Source organism: Nilaparvata lugens, chromosome 3, assembly GCF_014356525.2.
Source record: "Nilaparvata lugens isolate BPH chromosome 3, ASM1435652v1, whole genome shotgun sequence".
Taxonomy (NCBI): domain Eukaryota; kingdom Metazoa; phylum Arthropoda; class Insecta; order Hemiptera; family Delphacidae; genus Nilaparvata; species Nilaparvata lugens.
In genome coordinates, this window is record NC_052506.1 from 43,114,848 (window position 1) to 43,139,435 (window position 24,588).

At 33.9% G+C, this 24,588-nt stretch overlaps 1 protein-coding gene across 3 annotated transcripts in view; it reads left to right on the forward strand.

Annotated features, from left to right (window-relative positions):
* The window catches only part of LOC111047413 (proteolipid protein DM beta), a 59,956-nt gene that overhangs the window by 24,915 nt on the left and 10,453 nt on the right, over window positions 1-24,588 (forward strand). The window contains exons 1-5 of one of the 3 annotated variants that reach the window (XM_039423837.1): window positions 1,627-2,103; window positions 2,261-2,517; window positions 4,652-4,811; window positions 12,353-12,512; window positions 19,730-19,880. In XM_039423837.1, the coding sequence (XP_039279771.1) occupies window positions 2,361-2,517; window positions 4,652-4,811; window positions 12,353-12,512; window positions 19,730-19,880 (628 nt within the window). In that variant the 5' untranslated portion in view covers window positions 1,627-2,103; window positions 2,261-2,360. Of the gene's footprint in view, window positions 1-1,598; window positions 2,104-2,260; window positions 2,518-4,651; window positions 4,812-12,352; window positions 12,513-19,729; window positions 19,881-24,588 lie in introns of those variants that run through there. The other 2 variants (XM_039423838.1, XM_039423839.1) reach the window with 2 other exon arrangements.

The following is a 24,588-nucleotide window of genomic DNA, read 5'->3' on the forward strand; positions in this document are numbered from 1 at the left end:
TCGCGCATCCCGCAGTAACGCTGCGTGGTTCAGAGAAACCTAGGCTTTAAAATGTAGTGGCTAGACGCGCATGTAAATTCTATTGGTCGATCCAGCGCAGGAGCTTCTCTTTGTCTCAGAAACAGAGTAATGGCCAGCAACAGTCACAGTTATAACATAGTTATTCAAAAGTATTCTTTGAGTATCTATAGTGAGGTCCACGTTATAATGGTAGTGTACGATTTGCAATGGTGTTGCTATCCTTGTCTTGTTCAACAAATGTGAAAGAGTTAGGGGTTAGTTTTTATTTAGGTTATATTTAATAATGTTTTATTAGGATAGGTTAGGTTTCTGCTTTAAAATTACAATATGCTAGAAGGGGCTAGGGTCTAGGTGGAGTTATGTTTTTTGATGTTTCAAAGGTAAAAGGATAGGTGAGGGGGATAGGATTTTGCTTTGAACCACATGTTTGTGAACATGTTCATGAAATGAACCGCATGTTTGTGAACATGCTCATGAAATGAACCACATGTTTGTGAACATGTTCATGAAATGAACCACATGTTTGTGAACATTTTCATGAAATGAACCACATGTTTATGTTTTGTTCTAAAGATGACAGATAAATCTAAAGTATTAAATGTGAAAGGGTTAGAGGTTAGGTTTTATTTAGGTTATATTTAATAATGTGTTATTAGGATAGGTTAGGTTTTTGCTTTGAAATTGCAATATGCTAGAAGGGGCTAGGGTGCAGTTAGAGTTATGTTTTTTGATGTTTCAAATGTGAAAGGATAGGTTAGGGGGTTAGGATTTTGCTTTGAAATCTAAATTATTAAATGTGAAGGGGTTAGGGGTTAGTGATTAGGTTTTTTTTGGATTATATTTAATAATGTTCCATAAGGTTAGGTTAGGTTTTCACTTTTAAATTGCAATATGCTAGAAAGGGCTAGGGTCCAGGTAGAATAATGCTTTTCGATATTTCAAAGGTGGAAAGATAGGTAAGGATTTTACTTTGAAATTGCAATATGCTGGAAGGGATTAGAGGTTTTTAAAATAGTTATGTTTATTGATGTTTTAAATGTAAAAGGGGAGGTTGAGGGTTTGGTTTTTGTTTTGAAATGACAATATGCTGACTTAGTTATAGTGTTTTTTAACATCAGTTAAATAACAACTGTTATATTTAATGAATTATATTTTTCAAAAGTACTTTTTCTTTTATCAAATAAAATGATAATATATTGATTATTATATTGAATTTAATGATAAATCATCATTGGATAATAATATCTTTATCAAATAGAATGACGATTGGCTCCAGTTACAGTGCTCGGTAACCATCATCACAAAGAACGTTACATTCAAAGATCTGACTGAATGGAACGGGAAAAACCCGTTGCACACGCATGCGCGATACGGTGCTGTCTGAGACAGAGAGTGGTTTGTTCCAGCGCACGCACATTACTTCAAAGTATTAGCAATTTTGAAATGTAATGGCTAGTCGCGCGTGTAAATTCTATTGGTCGATCCAGAGCATGTGCATTACTTCAAAGTATTCAAAGTGGAATTGTGGAACGCTAGGAACTTCAAGGCCATCTCTGTTTACAGTCGATCGGCTCTCCCATTGAACAGTTGATGTTCACCCTGTCAGGGTGCTTATGACGTCATAAGGACGGTCAGTTTGCAAGACGGTCACTTTGCAAGACGGTCAGTTTGTTGGACGGTCAGTTTTCAGGACGGTCACTTTGCAGGTCGGTCAGTTTCCTGGTCGGTCAGTTTGTAACCCCCCGTGCATTAAGTGTCAAGTGATTATGTGTGCTTGTGTATTTTGTTTTGATTTTTGGGTTTGGACTTTTGAGTTTTGAAAGTTTTCCATCTATCTTTATTAAAGAAAATAAGAGTTTGAGTTAACTTAGTAGGTATAAGAAACATATAATTCGGCTTATAATTTATTCATTATTTATTGATAGAAGATAGAACGTTGTACTCCAGGAACAAAACTGTTCAGAACACTCCCATATCCCAATTGGTAGGCTACTGCTGTAAGTTGACTGAGCAGAAAAACCAGAAATCTGTCTGTCAGTGCTGTAATACTACAAAACCATAATCCTGAAAAACCAAGTATGGGTGAGTAATTCTCTGACGCAATTTTTAAACTATCACATAATAATGTTTGATTCTTCCTAATACAATTCTATGCATGATTTGCTATCTATTATGTTGCTTTGAATCACTTTTTAATTTGTAAAGTTTTTCTTAGCCATCGTAAAACATTATGTTGCAGCTTGAAATTGACTCTTTGTGAGTAGACAGTGAAGGTGTGTTTTGAGATTGTACGCTTCACCGACCATTTTGAACATCATTATTGGAGAATAGCCTACTGCATGGCAAAAACGAGAGGTAGTAGTTACGAAAGGTCAATGGAAATGGCTTCTAGACCGTTGAGGAATAATCCAAATGCATATTCACGTGAAAGTGTTGGTAGATTTAGTGAGCACTCTTTACACTCTGCTTACACATCAACTCCTGGATTTAGGGATGGTAAGTTTTGAACTTGATATAAACATATAATACTTATTAAGTTTGGTAATTGTTCAGTAACAAATATTTTCTTGCTCTTTTATTGAAGTACCAAAAAATAATTCATATAATGCTGTGTTCTAATAAGTTCCTAATTTAGAGGCCAGATATTTTCTTTACATTAAATAGCTTTATGCTGATACGATACTTTATCTCTATCAGTTTGCACCTTTCAGCGTTTTAAATATTAGGTACCTTACAGAATATATGGATTCTGGGTGTGATTACAGTGCAAGCTTGGTTACGCATGACCAAGCGTGCAAATAAGAAACAAAATCTGGAAAGAGCAAGAGGAACATTCACACTGAACGCTTGCACTCTAACTTGCTGATTGCGTTTAGAGTAAGCAGCTACACTAAAGCTAGCTCCGCAGTGCAGGCTGGATGCTTTTCTGACTCTGACTAGGCGCTGAGACAGCAAATAATAGCAGCGTTGGTGGGAATGCGAGCGGCCGCAGTAACATCTTCCACCCAGCAATGGTCGGCGTAGTTCCGCCTAGCGGACAGACGAAATATCAATCCAGTCGGTTATTTGATCCCTCCAGCTAGGCTCAGCCAAGCAGCCGAGACAATAGAACAATGGAGTGGCGGTCTTATTCGCGTTCATCAGCAGTTTTATTTCTCACGATTATTTTGATTTTTGTGTTACCTATAGGCTAATCAATTATAACTCCAGTCACCAGTAAAAAGTTTCCAGAAACGTGGTGTACTACCATATTAATGACTTTTCATGATGATTTTCAATTATTTAAAAACATTGTTGACATTCTGACCCTTCAGGCTAAACTTGGGGTCGCTGAGAACGAATCTGCAATCAGAATTTCTCTATCACGAAAAATAACGATAAAACCCCATCTGTTGATCTTCCGGCAACCGTTAACAGTTATCCTGCATCCTGCAATGCGGCCGAAACACTTCAAAGCCAGACACCCATCTCAAATGACAACAACGCCAAGCTGTGAGAAACCATCCTGCACTGCGGCGCTAGGTTAAGGGTAAACGCGCACTAGCACGGCAAAGACCAAGACTGGTCTGGAACAGCACGACCACAACCTCGACCAAGACCAAAGTTTTACATTTATAAATGTACTGGTCTGGCAATTGGTCTGTGCGACCAGAGCCACTGCTGTGGTCGTGCGTATGTCGTGTCTTGGTCTGACTAGTGCGCGTTGCTCCATATAATTTCAAGTTATCCTGGCTGTAAGTTCTTGGTCTTGGCCGTGCTAGTGCGCGTTTACCCTTACAAGTCACAACTTGTTTCAATGGCTCTTTTCAGATTTTTTTTCGGTTCATTCATGATCTGACTTGCAAATACAGATACACGCATCTATGTGATCACACCCTAAGATTTGTCAAAATGTTTGGTTGCAATATAAGTTTATTTGTCATGTTATTATTGAATGAATCATTTCTATGGTAGCCTATTGTTGATTTACAAAAAATGTGTTTACCGTTCTTCCTAATAAATGTGCATAATGAAAACTAATTATTTCTCTAAACGTGTAAAGTTTTATTTGGAATTCACTAGATAGGTGATGGGTAAACTATATTTTTATACGAAGGCAGTTTAAAAAGTTTTATGCGTAGTATTTATATTACTGTTGTTTGAGTAAGTCGATGTCGAGTGTTGGATGCTGTGTCTGTTCACATTATACCAAAACTTTTTCTATTCCAACTTCTTGTTGGAGTGAATCCACTGATTTTTTAATTCTGAATGGACAGTAATGCATCCAATTATCATATGAAGTTATACATTTGTGCCAAAACTCATATTATTTTTGGTTAAATGCGCTAACAGAATTGGACTTGATCAAGTTTTTGTCTGCTATGAGTACGAATCATCTATAATATATTAAGATATTACGGTACCAACAGTCCTCTGTTAAAATATAAAATTAATTAAATAAAAACACCGACTCAGTCGAATTTTAAAAATAAAAAATGTTATAAACCTACTCTTATTAATTCATTCTTACATGAAAATGAATCTGCTGTATTTTATTGACATCCTTCGTGCAATGTTAATTAGCTGTACTGTTCAAAATTATTCAATTATCACAGGCAATTTGATAACGTTATTTGTAACTTGTTTTTAGGAAGCACGTGGGACAGCTGCATGACTCGCATTCCCTATGCTACTCTGATAGCCACGATCATTTGTGTGATTGGAGTTGGCATATTCTGTGTATCCATCAACCGAGGATTGAGTTTGTCTTTTCTTCTGTTTGATGAAGTTTTCAACTTGAGATTGTTATGGTATGTTGAAAAATATGCTATTTGATTGAACAGTAATTTATAGCCTAATACTCTAATAACTCAGAAATTCCGTTACGTATTCCGTTCCGTTACCGTATTCCAAAAAAATCAGAGATAAAATTTTTTCACTGAAGTTGACAGTAAATTTGTTATCTGAAACAAGTTGAAACTTGGACAGGATATCTGCGTTGTCAAATTTTGCAATTTTGAGAAATTTTGATGCAAGACCATATTCAATGAGACAACCCTGCTTTGACTGTCGAGTGAAGTATATTCAACCATATTGCCTTGCCTGAGAAGGTTGCAATTTTGCACAATTTGGCAACGCTGATTATCTCATCCAAGTCTTAACTTTTTTCAGAGTAGTAATTACATCAATCCTTAACTTATGACATGGGTGCATGTGCTTGTACTTTAAAATTATTAATTTCAATCTCCTACTTGAAACTATTTTATCAATTTAATCTTCTACTTTAAATTACTTATCTTATCTAATTTATTTCGAAGAGTCTTTCTAATTTGAAAACCACTTCTTATTTGCAACCCCTTTTTTACCTCCTATAATGTTTATTCTCTTTCTCACATATATTCTTCGAAACCTTATTACATCTTTATCATCAAATTCAAAAATGCTTCATTGATCTGATTGATTAATTTTCTTAATCAACATTTCCACTTAATCTTCCTATTCTATTAATGTTGCCATCTCTTTCATGAAAGAAGCGATTTAGTTTATTCAAAGCCATTTAATGTTTTATCTTCTAATATTGGATTATATTCATATCATTTTATAGTTGTTTTTATTGCTTATGTTATCTCATCTAGGCTATCTCTGTATTTGTGCATTGTAATTTTGCTAATAACTTGATCGAGTGGTAGAGTAGAAATTAGTGTCAAAAACTTCAAATGAAGTCGTTCTATCCTATTCCATATAGCCTACTCATCCTTGTATTACTCGATTTTTTTTTAAATTTGACAGGCAATGTAAATACTATAATGAACTTATAATTAAAATTCTGTTTGTACCAAAAAAAGTTAGCTTCAGATTCTGTAGGTGCCGGTATCAGTTTACTCGTCATCATGGGTGTAATATTGTCCAGTGATGCTACGGTAATAAAAATACTAAAGGTGTAAGACAGGGATGGCCGATTTCACCTGCCCTTTCCAACATCTATGTCAATGATGTCATGTCTGTGTTGCAGCATCAAGTTTATAATGTGTTCTTTCTTACCAGTTAGTCATAGTGCAAAAGCTGTACTGATGACAAACCGTATGTTTACATTGCTAATGACCATGTAGTTATACCGGAATCTGAAGCTGCAATTTGTAATGCATAACTCCACCTAAAATCCATGATCACAATTTGGTCAAAAATTGAGAGCTATCTTGAATGACATAATTCGTTATTGACATTCCGTTATCCTCGCATTTTAATCAGACCCACTTTAATCTCATAACATACTACTGAGTGTTCGAAAAGTTATACTCGAAACGAACTAGTATATTGTTATGCCCTACATATATGTGTACAGTATGTGGGTAAAACATAGTGAAGTAGCAAAGGTAGAATGAAGTGTCGATCCCCGATTTCTCTTATCTTTAGCTAGAACCTAGCTCGGATATTGTTTCACAATTCCTTAACCATGAGGATTACAATATATGTCGGCTTATGCACTAATTTGCAATAAATTACAATATGTACCTAATTAGTTAATGAATTGTACAAATTATAATATCTATTATTTATTAATCGGAGATTGAATGCAGTTTGAATTACGATTAGTATACGTTATTGATAACATTTTTAATGTTGATTGACGTAAAATGTCACTTTTGACTCTGTATGATATGTGTTATATACAGGGTGTTTCAGAAGTAGTGTCGAACATTTTAGGATATTGCTCCTGGATGATAGGAGACTACAAATGACGTATTATAATAACAATTATTTTCGTACAGCATGCATGTACAAAAAAGATCTTGAACAAAAAATATCATCTGAAAAACATTGTAAAATCAGCCATACCGAGTTTCAAAGCTTCATCTTAAATACAATTAGAAAATGTAATATTGATGTTTAAATTGTTAAAAGTGGTCATGCATGCAATACAAAAATAATAAATTTCTCTTTTATTCCTTGACCAATCTTAAATGAGGTATCCTTGAAATCTTGATAAAAATTGCTACCTTTTTTGTCACTTGTAAATTTTCTGTAAAGTGAACGGTTTTCGTGAAATTTGGAATAAAAAATTTAAAATGGCTGCCATTTTAAATATGTACATCGAAAAGTTTTCATTTTATTTTTTGAAGTTTAGTCTTTATAGCATAAATATTCATGCCAAATTTCAGATCAATACAACATTTCGTTCTTGAGATGGAAATTCCTAAGTGAAAAAAACAAAATGACAGCTATAAAGATAACCGTTGAGTTTTGGAGACTTCAAATATGTCATTTGTAGTCTCCTATCATCCAGGAACAATATCCTAAAATGTTCGACACTATTTCTGAAACACTCTTTATATTAATTCAGTTGTACGTCAGAAGGTAGAGTATTCGACCAATAACCTATCCTGAAAGTTACAGTATTATATCTACATCAGTCTCCAACTTATTGAGGTGTTCCCATACGTTAGACTCATTCTGTACATTGTTATATTATATATTGTATGATGTTATATCATTAGCTGTATAAACTTGACGTTGTCTATGTTCAAAATTAATTTGATTAAAATAAAATTCTATTTATAATATTGTACTGTAAAACTTGGTAAATCGGCTGAGTTTGTACAAATAATTATTGTCAATTCATTGAATACCCGACGGTTGTGCTGTGCTGAGCACAATGGCCGCAACTTGAGATTTTCAAATTAGCCACAGACTACAAAAAGTCTACAGATGGAAATTAATAAGAAATTTCATTTATTCAAATGCTATCGTTTAATAATAATCACAAAAAGTCACGCAAATGAATTTTCAACGTTTTTTAAATCGAAAAAATATTTCACATTTTTTCGATTTGGCTTTAGTTTCAAACGATATTTGAAAACGATGTCTAGAGTTCCGGAAGATATTCCAGGTGTTATTGAACAGCTCAGTTGGAATGCGTCTCCTGAAATGTCTATTGGTTTTTATCTTCATTGTGTATACTTTGGATTTGATATAAAAATAAACATACAAAATTGCAACTTTGCACAATCATTTATAACATATAGACAAAACTAAAAAAAAAAATTACGATAAATTTTCAAATTCATAAAAAAATTTCGGCCATTTAAAACTGTATTTCTTAAATAACTCAGAAACCGTTGGTTTTAAAAAATATTCACACGAATAACTTTTTTGACGTGACAACGTCTTATAAATTGGTTTGCCGGGAGACACTTCAAGAAACTGCGTTACGTTCCCACGTTATGCGCTCACAATGAGAGCGAGTGAGAGCGTTCGTTTCGGTTCACGGTCGTCTGGAAAGAGCACGAATAGGAGCAGTTGCGAGCAACGCAGCATTCCGAAGGCATTCACCTGGAGAGAGAGTGAAACGGAGCAGACAACCTGCGCAGGCGCCGAAAGCAATCTCCTGCGACTGCGCCACTAATTCAAAATGTCAAGTCAATGGTTGTCTCTCTCGCTCTTAGGTGGGCGCGGGCTAACCATGCCCGAGTGGGAGGGACGCGTGCCTCTCACTCACTCTCATTGTGAGTTATTATTTCATCCTTCTTCCTACTATACGAATGAATATTCACATTAAAATTATTTTACCACTCAAAGTCGTTGTCACGTAAAACTTTCGCCCGTATACCGACTTTACAGGCAACCATGTTTTTAGTAAATTTCATTACCTATCGATTGGTACCTGATTTTTCAAGATTGTACCAATATTAACTGAGATATGGCAGCTTTAGTGATAGGACACCCCAGGGGGTTGGTTAGTTGCAGTGCATGCCAAGGCATGCATCTGAAGTCTGTCACAACAATGCAACAGTCTCCGTCTACTTTGCATGTCATTTGTAAGCTATAATAGATTATTTCAAACAATACTTAATGTTACATAACCCTCTTGGTCTTGGCATAAGTTTGGAATAAACTGCCATATCTCGGTTAATATTGGTATAATCTTAAAAAATCAGTTAACATCGATAGGTATTACAGTGGACTCCGGTTACAAAGCGGTTGAGCGCTATAGCCGGAGCAGCGCTATAACCAGTGTTGCCATTTATCAACAGTGGAAATGGGTTATAAGACAATCAAGCACTAAACAGCCATTCAAATTACTATGCCATTTGCCATTACTATGCTTATTTTATATAATGAACACTTTGAACGCGTTTTTGATGAATATTTTATGATCTTACTTCCTAAAATATTCATTGATCGTTTTCGATATTTTTTAGAATTTAGGAATTTTCTGTCTATGCTACTTGAAATCTCATACAAATTTTACAGTATTATGTCATTACTCTCATTTTCTCCTACACTCATGAAAAGAAATAATTGGCTTCACTTGATTGAGAGCCTGAGAAAGAGTTGGAGGCTTCAAAAATTCCCCTTTCACTTCACAATATGCTTCAAAATCATGAACACCACTGTCAGTCTACTGACAATGTCCAGTTCACTAATTCTTTTCAGTACAGTAACAGAGAGGTAAAGAGTAGGGGTGATACCATACAAACTGGTTTTAATAGGGAATTCCAAGAGGTGGGAGTATTCCATAAATAGCACTTTTATCCAGTCATTGGTGAATTGTTTAATAATAGTCTATTTTGTGGAATTTCACTCACTGAGAGCAACAATAAAGCTATGGGACATTATGTGGAAACAGCGCTATATCCGAAAATACACGGCATTATAAAAGGATCCGAAATACACATAATTATACGGGATATTGGCCGGTCCTGTCTTGTAAGAGCGTTCTCTCTCTCTCTCTATATATATATATATATATATATATATATATATATATATTATATATATATATATATATATATATATATATATTACACTCTTATATCCAACTTATATATATATATATATATATATATATATATATATATATATATATTACACTCTTATATCCAACTTATATATATATATAGCACATAACAGAAGACACTTTTAAGTTTGTAATAGAAATTGAAACAGGAGACACGATATTAATAGATTGAAAACATAAAAACGTTCATTAGAAATGGGGGGAAATTTTCGGAGACTGAGTCTCCAAAAATTCCCCCCCCCCATTTCTAATGTAAGTTTTTAAGTGTTTTCAATCTATTTATATCGTGTCTCCTGTTTTAATTTTTTTATATATATATATATCCAACTTTTTAAAATTCGCAGATGGATGAATATGGTAGATTATCAACCGGGTACATCCGATAAGCAGTTTCACTTACTTTCTGACGTTTCGTCATTATCTCAAATGACATCTTCGGAGCGCAGGTAATCTCACACTGACTCCTGCCTGTGCTTCGAAAAACTTCCTCGTGGTCGGAGGGAGTACCTCCTCCCCTCTCCTTCCTCCACGTGTTCAGCCTGGCGCTGCTGGGTGAATGGAATTCCCGGAGAAGTGTCTGGCTTTTGTAGAAATGGGGGAAATTTTCGGGAACTGAGTTCTCTTCCTCAACCGAGCAGACTGCCTGGCAGTCTATATATATATATATATAAAATAATTTATATATATAAATTATATAAGTTTTTCTTGTAATTTTTTTGTAAAACCAACGGTTTCTGAGCTATTGAGGAAACAACATTTTAAATGGCCGCCATTTTGTTCTATGAATTTGAAAACTCATAATAACTTTTTTGGTAGCTTTGTCTAGTTGTTATAAATGATTGTGAAAAGTTTCAATTTCGTATGTTCAAACATTATTTAGAAAAAAATAATGAGTGATAAAAGCAAAATGGCCGCTGTGTGAGTAACTGAAGACCTAGAGAAACAATAGCGTAAGTAGATATCCCATGGAATAGGGCGTTTATGTCGCAACTTTTACTGTTATCTCAAGCCGATTACTGTTGATTATTGTCGAATTTTACTGTTTTGTTGGGTGAGAGTGTATGAACGGCACAATATGAGAGACTACCAGTGTCACACGTCTTCACGGGAAAGAATTACATGAACGCCCTATACCATGGGATATCTACTTATGCTATTGTTTCTCTATGCTGAAGACTTCCGGACAATTTAAATATGATATTTAGGTATGTTTCTTACCAAGGAACAATGCCCTAGAGTATTTGTAGGGAGCTTGTAACACTCTGTATAGATTGCAGTGTCGTAAAAATAATTCAAAATGTGAAATTATTTTTTCGCCTCACTTGGATGTAATGAGCTGGTTTTCGTGCGTCATATGGAGGCCGAAAATGATTGTTTTCTGACCAGGCCGGTAAAAGTTTTAGGGCCCTAGGGCTGCTGTAAAATAACCTTGAAGTCAGCTGATTCTGATTTGATGTGAACGTGTTTACAAAATGGTTTATGAAACGGAATCAGTTTATACTTCTAGAAATTGAATAAAGTATTTTGCAATAAGATACTATTATTTTATTTGGATGCATGAAATACAAATAAGATATTATAAACAATATTCAAATTCAATTTTCAGAGTATAATAGAATCCGACCTCTAAACTCATAGTACTGCGTTTGCCACGAAACCTGGTGGATAATTTTGGAACTACTTGGGCAATTCCAGTGGTACTGAACGTTTTTACGAATAGTTTATTATGAAACGGAATTAGTTTATGCTTCTAGAATTATAAAGTATTCTGCAATGAGATACTATACTTTTATTTGGATGAATGAAATACAAATAAGATATAAACTATTCAGATTCGATTTTCAGAGTAGGAAAGGACTTCTAACCCCAACTTCCGCAGTCGACGATAACAAGCATTGTTGACATCCAGATTGTCCAAATTTCAAGTGCGCTAAAACAGCTGATCAAAAAACTTTTCATTTTGTGTTCATTATTCAAGAATCAAAACATTCATAATAATATCAACTTATTGCCATTTGAAAGAATAAAAAAGTATAAACTAAACCTCCCACATTAAAACATAATTGAACATAATCTTTTAGGTTATTGAAATCCACCCAAACGCCAAACCCAGCTGAAGTACTGCGTTTACCACTAAACCTGGTGGATAATTTTGGAACTACTTAAAACTATCAAAAACAACCTATTTTTTCGGACATGAGAAAAATTATCAAAATTTGGGAACATAATAGTTTTGGGCCATACCTGCTGCTCTTTCCCGATCATATTTATATGATTTGTAATTGTATCAAAAATGTTTCGGGCAAAAATGTGTTTCCGGCTCTCAATCTTTTCTAGTCCGAGGCCGTAGGCCTACGGCCTCGGACTTGAAAACCGATTTCGAGCCGGAAAAATCTCATTTTCGGCCCTAGGTGTGAAATATACTATTTAATTTACAAAGTCACTCAAGACGATTTTTAATGACCTTTTACTATGTTTGAATCGATAATCCAACTCAATTTTACTTGTTTGGAAATTAAGTATGTGACATGAATGGCTTGGTTTCGTTTGCAGGCTGGAACATGTGAAAATCTTGTTGGTGATAATGGCAGCGAGCATGGCGGCGATGGGTGTGATGATAGTGTTCGTGGGCTGCCTGGCGACAGGCGCCACCCGCCACAAAGTGTACCGGGCGTGGAGGGCGCGCGTCGGAGGCAGGATATCCTGTGCTGTAGTAAGCTATATTTATCATTGCATTATGTTGCAACCAGCCCCCGACCAATTTGTCATAATTGTAGAATTTTACTTGTGTGCTAAATAGGCACTATTTCAAACCGCTGCTCGATTTTCAGACTATCTGGTACCTATAGTTAGGTCCACGTTATAATGGCAGTGAAGAAAGATGGGATAGAAGGGTTGCCGATTCTCTCTATATTTTACTCCATTTTGCCACAGACTGTACTAAAACACAGCTATCTATATTGGCTAGCTGTAACTTGCATCATCCAACATTTGATATAATACTAGTTTTAATTTTCTCTAATAAAATAATCAATTTCGTGTCAAATACTGTATATTACATTCATTAGTAAAATATCCCTTTACATAATTTGATTCAAAACTCTTGGATTATATTTTATTCTCACACACACCTGAAATCTTGGCGGCTAATTTTGAACGCTGTGATGCAACAATTGAACTTCAAATCAATAGAATTTAGTTATTTGGTAGGTATTGTATTTAATTTTTTTTGAAAAGATATCAAAATAGATATTCTATTTATAAGAAAATAATTTCAATGGATATCATTCTAAAATAACCTTTCAATATTTATACCGGTACCAGTAGCTATTCCGGTAGGCTAACTGAAGCATGTTTGTGAGGATGGACGAAGTCTAGGATGGTCAAAAGTTATCTACTTATTCATACGGTAGTATCTAAACATTTCATTCATTTATTTATGGAAAATTGGATACAATCCAGGTGTAAACAGCAGGCATTCGCCCAAAACTGCTTTCAACCTTAATTTAAAATAAACATTACAGCGGTTATTGTAGTAGAGTTCATGTTTTGATTTACACACAAGTCCGAAAACATGTATCTACTAAAATTTTGAATTTATCTGATAATTATTTTCTTCCAAACACAATACCAAACAAGAAACTTCTATCACAATTTTAAATCAATTGTACGACTTGCCTACTCAAGTATTTTGTTAGAATGAAAAAAAACATGGCTGCTGAAGATGGCTTGTTTACATCTGTACAGTCACTATCAAAAGTAAAAATAAAATATTTCTGGCAAACTGACAACATTGCAAAGCTAGAAAGGGATAGTGCTATATACTTTGTCGAACGATAGAAAAGGATAGCAACACTTGTCAATCAAATACTGCCATTATAACGTGGATCTCACCATTGTTCTAGAGGGATTGGTTTTACAGCCACACTATGTTCTATGTTTTCTTATCAGCTAATTCGCTACTTTCACAAAGGATTCGTATAGATTCAGGGTAACTTTTCAGTTCTGTTTCCAATCTTTTGGGCTAACTAATGGCTGATAATTTAACATGAAGATTTATACAATTTTATATGATGGCACAAAAGGTTTTTGATCTATAGTTGCATAGACCTTTATATGTGAGTTGATTCTCTCTGATCTGTGTTTTCGTTTTATGTCGTACAATGTTGTTCGACAAAGTATTTGGTTCACCCTAGAACTGGTCAAAGTTTCTAGATTTCATATGTCATGACTACTAAGTGTCACAAAGAGTTAGAGCGTTTAATATCGCGAGAATGACCACCTTAGGTCTACTTTGTGTTCTGTTATTTTGTATTGGGCCTTAACTCTGTAAACAAAACTCTGTCTCATCAAAGAAAATCTCATTAACCAAACTTTAATGCTGGCCACTAACGACAGGACAAGTTTAGTGTGAATGCACAACATGTCTTCAAAAGAAAGAGAGATTCACGCAAAAGGCTTCGAAGAATAACAGCTGTTTGGCAGCAGCTCCTAACTATAAACCACTAGCTCCTAACAATAATAAATAAACCACTGGAAAATTACAAATTATTATGATACCAAAATAATTCAACCTCAAATAGAGAAGCGAAGAAAAAATAAGTAACAAACATTCGAAGATACAAAAACCTGCCTCAAAAAATGTTATTCAAAGCGTTTTTCCAATGACACAACTTGTCTGTCAAACATGCATGTCCACAAATGTTCGACACACTTGTCATGTCGTAAGTGGCCGGCCTGAGTTAGATCATAGAATAAGAAAAGAGAAATAGACAGATTGTAGCCATGTTAAGAGGTAATACCTGAATTTTGAATTGCCGCTAGCAATGAACTGCGCTAGCTGTTGGCGACTTTGTAGATTTTCTTGGCTTGAAAAATACACACATTTCAACAGCGAGACTCTAGCGCCACATAGCTTGAAGTAAAAAAACATCGTGGCCGATTGGCATGAATATATTGATAGTCAGATCTGAAATTTCCTTCTAATAAATGTAATTAAAAGTTGGTTATCATATTCTGATATCATCCTTCATTAATTGAAATGCTTTGCTACACAAATGCTTCCTACTTCAACAAAATCTTGAACATAAAGACGTGCATTTGTCAGTAACTGATAATAAAAATTACTTCTTCAACAGTTACTATTCTCAATATTTGCAACTCTTAGTAATTTATAGATACTACTACAAGAATGAGAAGTCCTATTAACAATAGAAAATCTATTATATTATTCTTGCCTCATCTTAAATTGTTTACAGAGTAAAGATCCTACAGATCTTACATAGAGCATCCGATCCCTAATTTTGAAGATAATGAACAATGTTCAAATATTGGGGGGAGATTGTAGTGAAAGAAAAAGTTCGATAGAATAATTATTTTTCTTGGATATTTTTTCCTTTGCAAATAACAACGATAGCATATTTGAATTTTTCAGTTGAATTTCAAATGATGAATCTCTTTACAAGCATCGCTTTTATAACTTGGCATTTTTCAAGGAGAGTCAATTTTAAATTTTAAGTGTAGGCGATTGTATGATAATTGCCCTGCATGCTCCATTATTCAAGTGTTTCCATAGTGAACCTTGTGTCCAATTCGATTTATCAACAGTTGGTCTTTAAATTTAAATGAATTGTATAGTTTATTATAGTCCAGGCGCTGGCTTACATTGAGCATACATGAGAGAGGCAGAGAATTTGACTTCGGATTATTGTTAGGGGGTCTTTAGTGTATATGAAACTCGATGTCGTCACGTCCCAGGGTGGTCGACAGCTTGGGGGGGAGGGGGGTAAGTTGTAAAAAACGCGCGTTTATAAAATCGCCTGTCCTGCAGTTACTATTCATAGTACAGCTTTTAATTTTTTCTCAATATTATGTACACATTTCAATGTGGTCCTATACTTTTTTGCGATAAACCGCATAGTTTTTCCGTAAAAAAATAAAATATCTCGAAAAATGTATTTTTTTATTATGGATATTTTGTTATTTCTCGAATATTCAAGTAATTAGCCGACTTAGAGGAAAAGGCTCCCAATAAACGTTGTAGGCCGTTTCTTGCTGAATCCAATGATATATATAGTTTGGGGGTTACGATCATAGATGCGGCGGTGGGAGGGGGATAAGTAGCACTGTTACGCTGCGGCGCGGTCCTCCCCCATGATTAATGCGCGTAATGGCCTGTCTATCGCATCGCTCCTACTAGTCTATGCATTCAAATTATGTATTTCAGGAACGCTATCTTATGTATTTTCGGTCGCTGAACACGATTTTTCAACTCTCAAGCCTTAATAATTGATAATTCTCATCATAATATACTAATTATGGTCAAAATTACAAACTTCATCTCATTCTGCAAGGAAACTAAGAAATGACTGTTTGAAATAAACGAAACTTGGGTTTCAAGAAATATATTAGGATAGAATAAAGTTAATATTTATATATGTTTATGTTCTATTGTTTTTATTTCAAATTAATTTATTGTGATGCGCTGCAGGCTAAATTATATTATTAATTGCACACTGGCCACGCTTACTTGATATAGTGGTCAGTTAGTTTCCAAGAAATATTTGTGGAATTTCTTAGTTCTTCATGGTGGAAATGGAATTCATCATTCATTCTTTATCATAATGATTATGTTTAGTATGAAAATGTTAATCTTTCGTGAATCTTCAGTTTGTCGTGGACTTTTGAGAAATTATATCCAATATAATAATAGATATGTGTCAAATCAAAATGAAATGAAAATTTAAATATTCATTCATATTATTTCTAACAGTATTATTATAATAATATTTCACTAACTTTTGATTGATTCATCCATTATGGTATTCCCGTTCAGACTGTTTTGAAATGGTAACAAGTTATTCAGTATCAAAATTTGGGATTCGAATAGTTTTGGGCCATGCCTGTTATTCTTTCCCAAACATATTTATATGATTTGTAATTTTATCCACAAATGAATGAATGAATGTATGTATTCCTGCACGTAGCTAACGTATGGATAATTCCTTTATAGATTCTTGCATGTCACATTAATAAATCTCTGCCACAGATTTAGAAATCAAGTCTCGATGGTTTGGAGAGCATATTATTGGAGTGATTCTTTTACTCTGCTGCTTCTAATATGTTCACTACCTTTGTTTGATTTTAGACCATAGACATAAAAAGCTATGTCCACCTGTATCACTCCATCTTTATTGAGAATTTTCATAACTCTTCTCATCACAAAGTTTCCATAATCTTGCAGCGTATTGAAGTTTTGAAAAGTGAAGTAGGAGTTGAATTCAGGAGAGCCATGTCATCATTATGCGAATTTGTCAACGATATTTAGGGATTTAGTTAAATCCACAACTAGTTTCACTTACAATTTCATAGGCCAAGTGAGATTAAGAGTTTTTTTCAAATATCCATCAGATGTTGACAGAGATTGCGGTTATTGTAGAAATGCATGCTGCACTAAAACTTCAATGCTGAATTATCTTTAAACAGCTACCTAGTAAAAATACAGAGATCAGATCTTTTTGTTCTAGAATTAACTAAGACTAGGATTTTTGTTTGATTGCATCGTGGAGAATGAAAGAACTCTGTTTCTTTTTATAGGTGCGAATACACTTTTACAATTTGTCACAACTATGTTCAGATAAAAATCGTTGGAGACCGAATAACTATTTCTTTCTATACGTTCAAAAGAGAATCACACACTTCTTCACTTGCTTCCAGACCATTGATAACATTATGCAGATTCTGTTGTCCATCAGAGTCTTGAAGAAAAATGTTATGTTCTCTTGAGAAGATTATGCTTCTGGAAATCATTCTCATCTCTCATTATTCTTGTTTTACTTCATTATATGACTTTCTTCACAGTCTCCAGTGATATCCATAATGATGTCAACATACTTGAACAGAATATCTTTGATGGAAGATTTATTAATGTAGTAGCAGCCATTTTAGGAAAGCCTTTGAAGAACTAGCTATTCCAATCACTCAGTTTTGGATGATCTAATGAGGGTTTGCTCTAAAGCATGATCGGTTGTCACATTTATTAAATTTTCAAGGTTTCATTTGACAGAGAGTCAATGTATTGACTGTATAGAGTTAATGTTTTCTTATTGGAAATTATTTTTCACTTCTAATTGTATTTTTTATATTTTCTAGATATGACACAGACTTTATAACATAGTTTGTGTGATTGAATGAAAAAATTATGGGATCTTTACTCGAACCGTTTCTATGTGCAATACCAGAGTCCATCCTTATGAGCATGAATACAATTTAAGATAATTTAAACTATGTTACAATAATCAGTCATAAATATTTCAAGTAGTCATTGATTTTGATTCTAAAAACTCTACAAATAGCTCCTGACTTCTTTCAAATATACTTTGACAATCTCTCATATTTGAACCGTTCATGAGTCCTTGTAGTTGTTTCATTGAATTGATTGCTTGCTCTCACACCTTAATTATACTGATCTCCCCTCAATAGATTTCCAACAGTATTCTCTCCAAATATTTCAAATTCAACAAAGATATCTCTCATTCCACTTTCATTCAAGTACCACCCCAAGACAATCAGTCAAACTCAGCCAGATGAGTAGATATAAGTTACAGAAATCAGTTGATAAAGCTGCGTTTACACGTAACAAAATGTTAATAACTTAATCTTTATAGATTCTATTAGATTGAACGGAACTTGGCAAACACATATGTCTATCATATGTATGATAAGTTATGTTCAATCTAATAGAATCTATAAAGATTAAGTTATATTAACATCTCCTTAATAACTTTGGTGTAAACTCAGCTTTAGAGTTGTATTTCCTTTGTAATCAAATATTTAGTCATATAACATGGGAGTAATTGGCATTATTTGTGTTTCAACTGTCAATTTATATTAAGAAAATATTTTACTCCTGTTACACGGTGCTCTATATGGGGTAGCCTATATTATTTGTTTAACTTACTCCATTACTTGACTTTCGCAATTCCAAAGTGATCATTGAACTAAATCGAATAATTATTCTCTCTTAATGGAATATCAGTTTTTTATCGATTGAGAAACACATATAGGATTCCTAACAGGATGGTTTATCATTACAATGTAATCATAAATAATGATAATGAGATGAAGTTTGTAATTTTGATCATAATTAGTATATTATGATGAGAATTATCAATTATTAAGGCTTGAGAGTTGAAAAATCGTGTTCAGCGACCGAAAATACATAAGATAGCGTTCCTGAAATACATAATTTGAATGCATAGACTAGTAGGAGCGATGCGATAGACAGGCCATTACGCACATTAATCATGGGGGAGGACCGCGCCGCAGCGTAACAGTGCTACTTATCCCCCTCCCACCGCCGCATCTATGATCGTAACCCCCAAACTATATATATCATTGGATTCAGCAAGAAACGGCCTACAACGTTTATTGGGAGCCTTTTCCTCTAAGTCGGCTAATTACTTGAATATTCGAGAAATAACAAAAAGTCCATAATAAAAAAATACATTTTTCGAGATATTTTATTTTTTTACGGAAAAACTATGCGGTTTATCGCAAAAAAGTATAGGACCACATTGAAAGCCAGTTATGTGTACATAATATTGAGAAAAAATTAAAAGCTGTACTATGAATAGTAACTGCAGGACAGGCGATTTTATAAACGCGCGTTTTTTACAACTTACCCCCCTCCCCCCCAAGCTGTCGACCACCCTGGGACGTGACGACATCGAGTTTCATATACACTAAAGACCCCCCAACAATAATCCGAAGTCAAATTCTCTGCCTCTCTCATGTATGCTCAATGTAAGCCAGCGCCTGGACTATTATTATATTTACTTCAACTTTCAGAATTATCAACCATTTTCAAAATTATATTAATCTGTATGAGAAATTATTATAATATTGTGACTGATTTTCGTATTTTTTCAGTTTATGGTTATCACGTACATAATGTTTTTCGTCTGGATAGCACTGAAAGTAGCTCTTTCCATAGTGGTAGTGATTTATTCGATTTTCTGGCAACTCTGCTCATCAACAAGAATTTCAGAAGAACAGCAGTGCATTGATCTTCGACAATTTGGTAAGATGTTTTACTTTCATAATAATGGTTATAGTTAATCTATATTATAATATACTAAACTATAATAAAGGAAAGAACTGAACGTTACACGTACGGGATAGGAAAATTATGTTTGACGCATCATCATGTCTGAACTATGTGACTGATTAACTTGAAATTCCACAAATAGATTTTCAATTAACCGAGGATGGTTATAGGTCTATTTTAAATTCTTCAAGATTTCATTACGTCAAGTTTACAATTTTTCATGCTTCCAGTTGTTGTATGAAAGCAGCTGAAAATCTCTTTTAAAAGGGAAATTCGAAGATAGGTATGATTGGGGATCCTATTCGAATAAAAAGATTTTCAGTCGCATCAAAATTTTTGTCCGCCATCTTGGAACCGTCATTTTGAATCCAACTTCATTTTTTTTAATTGGAAAGTGGTCATATGATGCATGATTTCGATGCAGAATCTAAAGAGAAAATGAATTGTGAAAACCGCATATCAATATCTAAAACCGTTCAAAAGTTATTCTCATTCAACGATTTTTATAAAATCATCTATCTATCTCTCCCAAACGGGAGCTTATGTAGGCATCACCATCAGAAAAAAGTCACTACGTTTTTTGTAACGTACATCGTAGCATATTCACTTTTCCTTTATAGGGCTACTACAATATTATTGAACCTGAAAAAAAATCATCAAGTATTTTTTATATTTTAGTAATTGATTCCCGAGTTTGAAGAAGAGGCAACAGAAGAAGAAGAAGTCAAAGCGAATGAAGAAAAAATAGAAACCGGTAGTGTAAACGCAGGTATCCCTACAAAGGAGTCAACGCCGGAAAAGGTCATCGACCCAAATAATTTAAGAACAGCGACCGAACAAATATTGTATTGGAAGGAAGCTGAAAATAAATTTGCAATGATGCAAATCAAGAATGAAGAGCTTGAAACGAAGCTAGAGCAACTGATTAAAAGAATCTCTCTTCTTGAGAAAAATGGAGAGAGTAAGAACCAGCCTCAGTCATTTACTATTCGAGGAAATTTGAAAACTTTCAAATTCTTTATTCAAAAAAATAATTAAACAATCAAATGCATTCCAAAAATCAAATACAATATTGTTTCCTAATTTCTAATATGTGTTCCCTATAGGCTACCCTGTGTGGGGACACTTGTATATAATAAAATATTTATATACAAATTTAAATATTATATCATGAAGAACATAATAATTGAATATGGTATTATATTGAAATAAATCAATATGTCAATATTTATAATCATTCTTGCACACATTCATACGCACACACATTCACATATGCGCACACACATTCACACATGCGCACACACACACACACACACACACACACACACACACACACAAACACACACACAAACACACTTACACAAAACTTAAAACTATGTACGGAGTGGTTGCTGTTTTTTCATATTTAGTTCAATTTTATTCATAGTTAACGTTTCGTTTTTTTTCAAAGTGCTGATGCAATTAGACCATAAATGAATGCGTTTTGAAGAGACAGTGATTGAAATTTAATACTGTCCTACTGTTTACGCATACCGGACGGGATCTGTGAGTTCAATGATCTTTGATTGTTGCAGTGTTCATGTCGTGTAAATTATACTAAATTTAGACCTATATTAATTTAGTAAAAAAATCATTCGGGTTGTCTAGTTGTAAAATGAATTTCTTGATTTCTTTTCTAAATAACTGACGTGACGTTATTTTCCTTGTTGTTACTGGAAGTGAATTGAATATTTTTATAGCTATGTATTTGAAGTGTCGTCTGGAATGTTCTAATCTTGGTTTTGGGAGGTTAATGTCCTGTGAATTCCTGAGGTTTATTCTTTCTCTCATCTGTTGAATATCGAAATTATTTTCAGCTAAATCCAGCAATGCTTTGAATAGAAAAGAATGTCTCACTGATAATATTGATAGTTCTCTAAAGAGCATCATTGAACTATATTGTTTAGGTTTATTACAAATTATTTTTAATATATGTTTCTGACCAGTAATCACAGGTTTAATATGAACATTGTATGCACTCCCATAGCATATTATTCCATAATTTATTCTAGAACCAATAATTGCATGGTATAATTGTAACAATACTTCTTTTGGACATAACTGTCTGAGGTAATAGAACTTCCTTATGTATACAAATAACTCATTTTTTATCTTCTGTACATGATCTGACCAAGTGAGCCTACTATCCAATATGCGGCCCAGATACTTAACTGTACGTGCTTGTTTTATTGTTTCACAGTTACACAATATATTATTCACCTGTTGCGCACAATCTAATTCATGGAAGTAAATACTAGTTAACTCCTGATCCGTGTTTTAAAGATTAAATTGTATTATATTAGATTTGTCTGTGTTGATAGTTAATTTATTTTCGCAAAACCACCACCTAAGGTGCTTAAGATCCATTTCTAATTTATTTTTAAGTTCTTGATTTTTTTGGCCGAATAAAATATAACTGTATCGTTTGCAAAAGATGTAATCTTTCCCTGTAAGTCACCATCCGTCAAATCGTTAATAAAGACCAGGAATAAAGTACTTGATAACACTGATCCTTGAGGAATACCTATGGTAATGTCCCCGGGTTCACTCAACGTATCGTTAATTCTGACCCTTTGACTCCTATTAGATAGGTAGGATCTTAACCAATCATTAGCAATTCCTCTTACTCCTGATAAATCAAGTTTTTTTAGAAGCATGTTTTTATCAATAGCATCATATTAGCAAAAACTAAAAACATAAAAAATATGAGTAAAACTAATAAACTAACTGCCGAAAAGGAAGAAAACAAGAAGCTACATTTCTCTACGGATGAAGAAGAGTTAGCAAAGGAGACAAGAAATTAAAAAAAAAAAAAAGGAAGATGGATACCTCGCTTTCGCGAGCCATCAACAAGCAGTGCAGCAACTGACAGCCAGCACACCAAGGAAAAGAAGAATAAAGTAGTGTCCCCGCCTCCTATCATTGTGAACGATATAAAAAATGTCAATACGTTTTTGAAAACTTTGAACAGTGTCTCTCCAGATGACAAGTTTAGAATAAAGCTAGTCAGTGATGAAACATTCAAAATCAACGTTCTAGATGTAGATACTTATAGAAACGTGACGAAAAAATTGGTTGATACTGGATATAAGTTGCATTCATACGAAAATAAACAGTCTCGACCCATCAGAGTGATGGTAAAGAAACTACATCATTCATGTAGTCCAGATACCATACTTGATGATTTGAAGAATCAATGCTATAAAGTCCTGGAAGTGGTAAATAAACTCAAATCGAAGACTAAGGAACCATTGGACATGTTCCTGGTATCCTTTAGCTGCGAGGAAGATATCAAAAAAATATTTGAATTGAAAACGGTTCTAGGATGTAAGGTGGAAATTGAAAATATAAGGAAGACAAAGCTGATAGCCCAATGCAAGCGTTGCCAGGCTTACGGTCACACCCAACGTTACTGTAACATGGAACCAAGATGCGTGAAATGAGGATCAAAGCATCTAAGTAGGGACTGCCAAAAATCCAATGATGTCCTACCAAAATTTGTCCATTGCGGAGAAGCTCACCCTGCAAGTTACAGAGGGTGTACTGTAGCTATTGAACTGCAGAAAATCAGAAATGCGGCTCAAAAAAGGAAGACAAACACTCCCAAGAGCTCAATCTGTAAAAATCCAACTACAAAACTTGGAGATAAAAATACTAAGCAGGTAGAAATTCGTGTGCCTACTCTGAGTAGAAGAACATTTGCACAGACTGTTGTAGGAAACAAAGGCTCTAATTCGAATAGCTGTCAGTTCGATAATATGGAGGGAGATATTAATCAGGTGCTGAAGCTCATTTTACATAAGTTAGACAAGCAAGAAAAAAGTATCTTCTATCTTCAAAGCCGTTTTGAGAAGTTGGATAAAAATTGTTCTTCTGAATTGTAATGCTGAATACACTTAGAATATTTGAATGGAATGCTAATGGACTCCTTAATCGGCAACAAGAATTAGAAGCAGTTTTAAATTTAGAAAATATAGATATTTGTTTAGTTTCAGAAACTCATTCCACTAAACAATCTTACATTAGAATCAGAGGATATAAGACTTATCATGCTATAATAATAATAATAATAATAATGTCTCTGGTCGAGGGTACAACACGACCAGAGGAGTTTATTCAAATTATAGACATGATTACAAAAAGCATATAAGGTACAATTATTTACAAAGTATTAATACAATTGGTTGATTACTTGCTGATCTAAGAAAATGTGGCCCCCACTATATTATATGAATATGTGTCGGGATGCCACTAATTTTGCTATTGTTTAAGATTTTATGCCAAAAGTTAAAAATTCTAATAAAGATACATTTTGCGAGTCATTAGAAGTTCATAAAAACCACATTTCTATACACAAATTTAAAAAAGAAAATTGATAACCTAAGATGTAGAAATTTTATAAAAATTTAACATAAAAAACATTTATAATACTCATGGGAAAAAATCATTATAATGAAGAAAATGAGAATGAAACAGGATGGAAAATTTTTCATAGAACTAATTGTTCTCCATGATTGATTCTATTGGACAGGAGCCACTTTTTTGTTTTCGATTTGAATGAATTGATTGGAACTGTTTCTTTAATAGCTATTGGCAGTTTATTGAAAATTTTTGTTCCTAAATATGTGGCTGACCTCTGAGC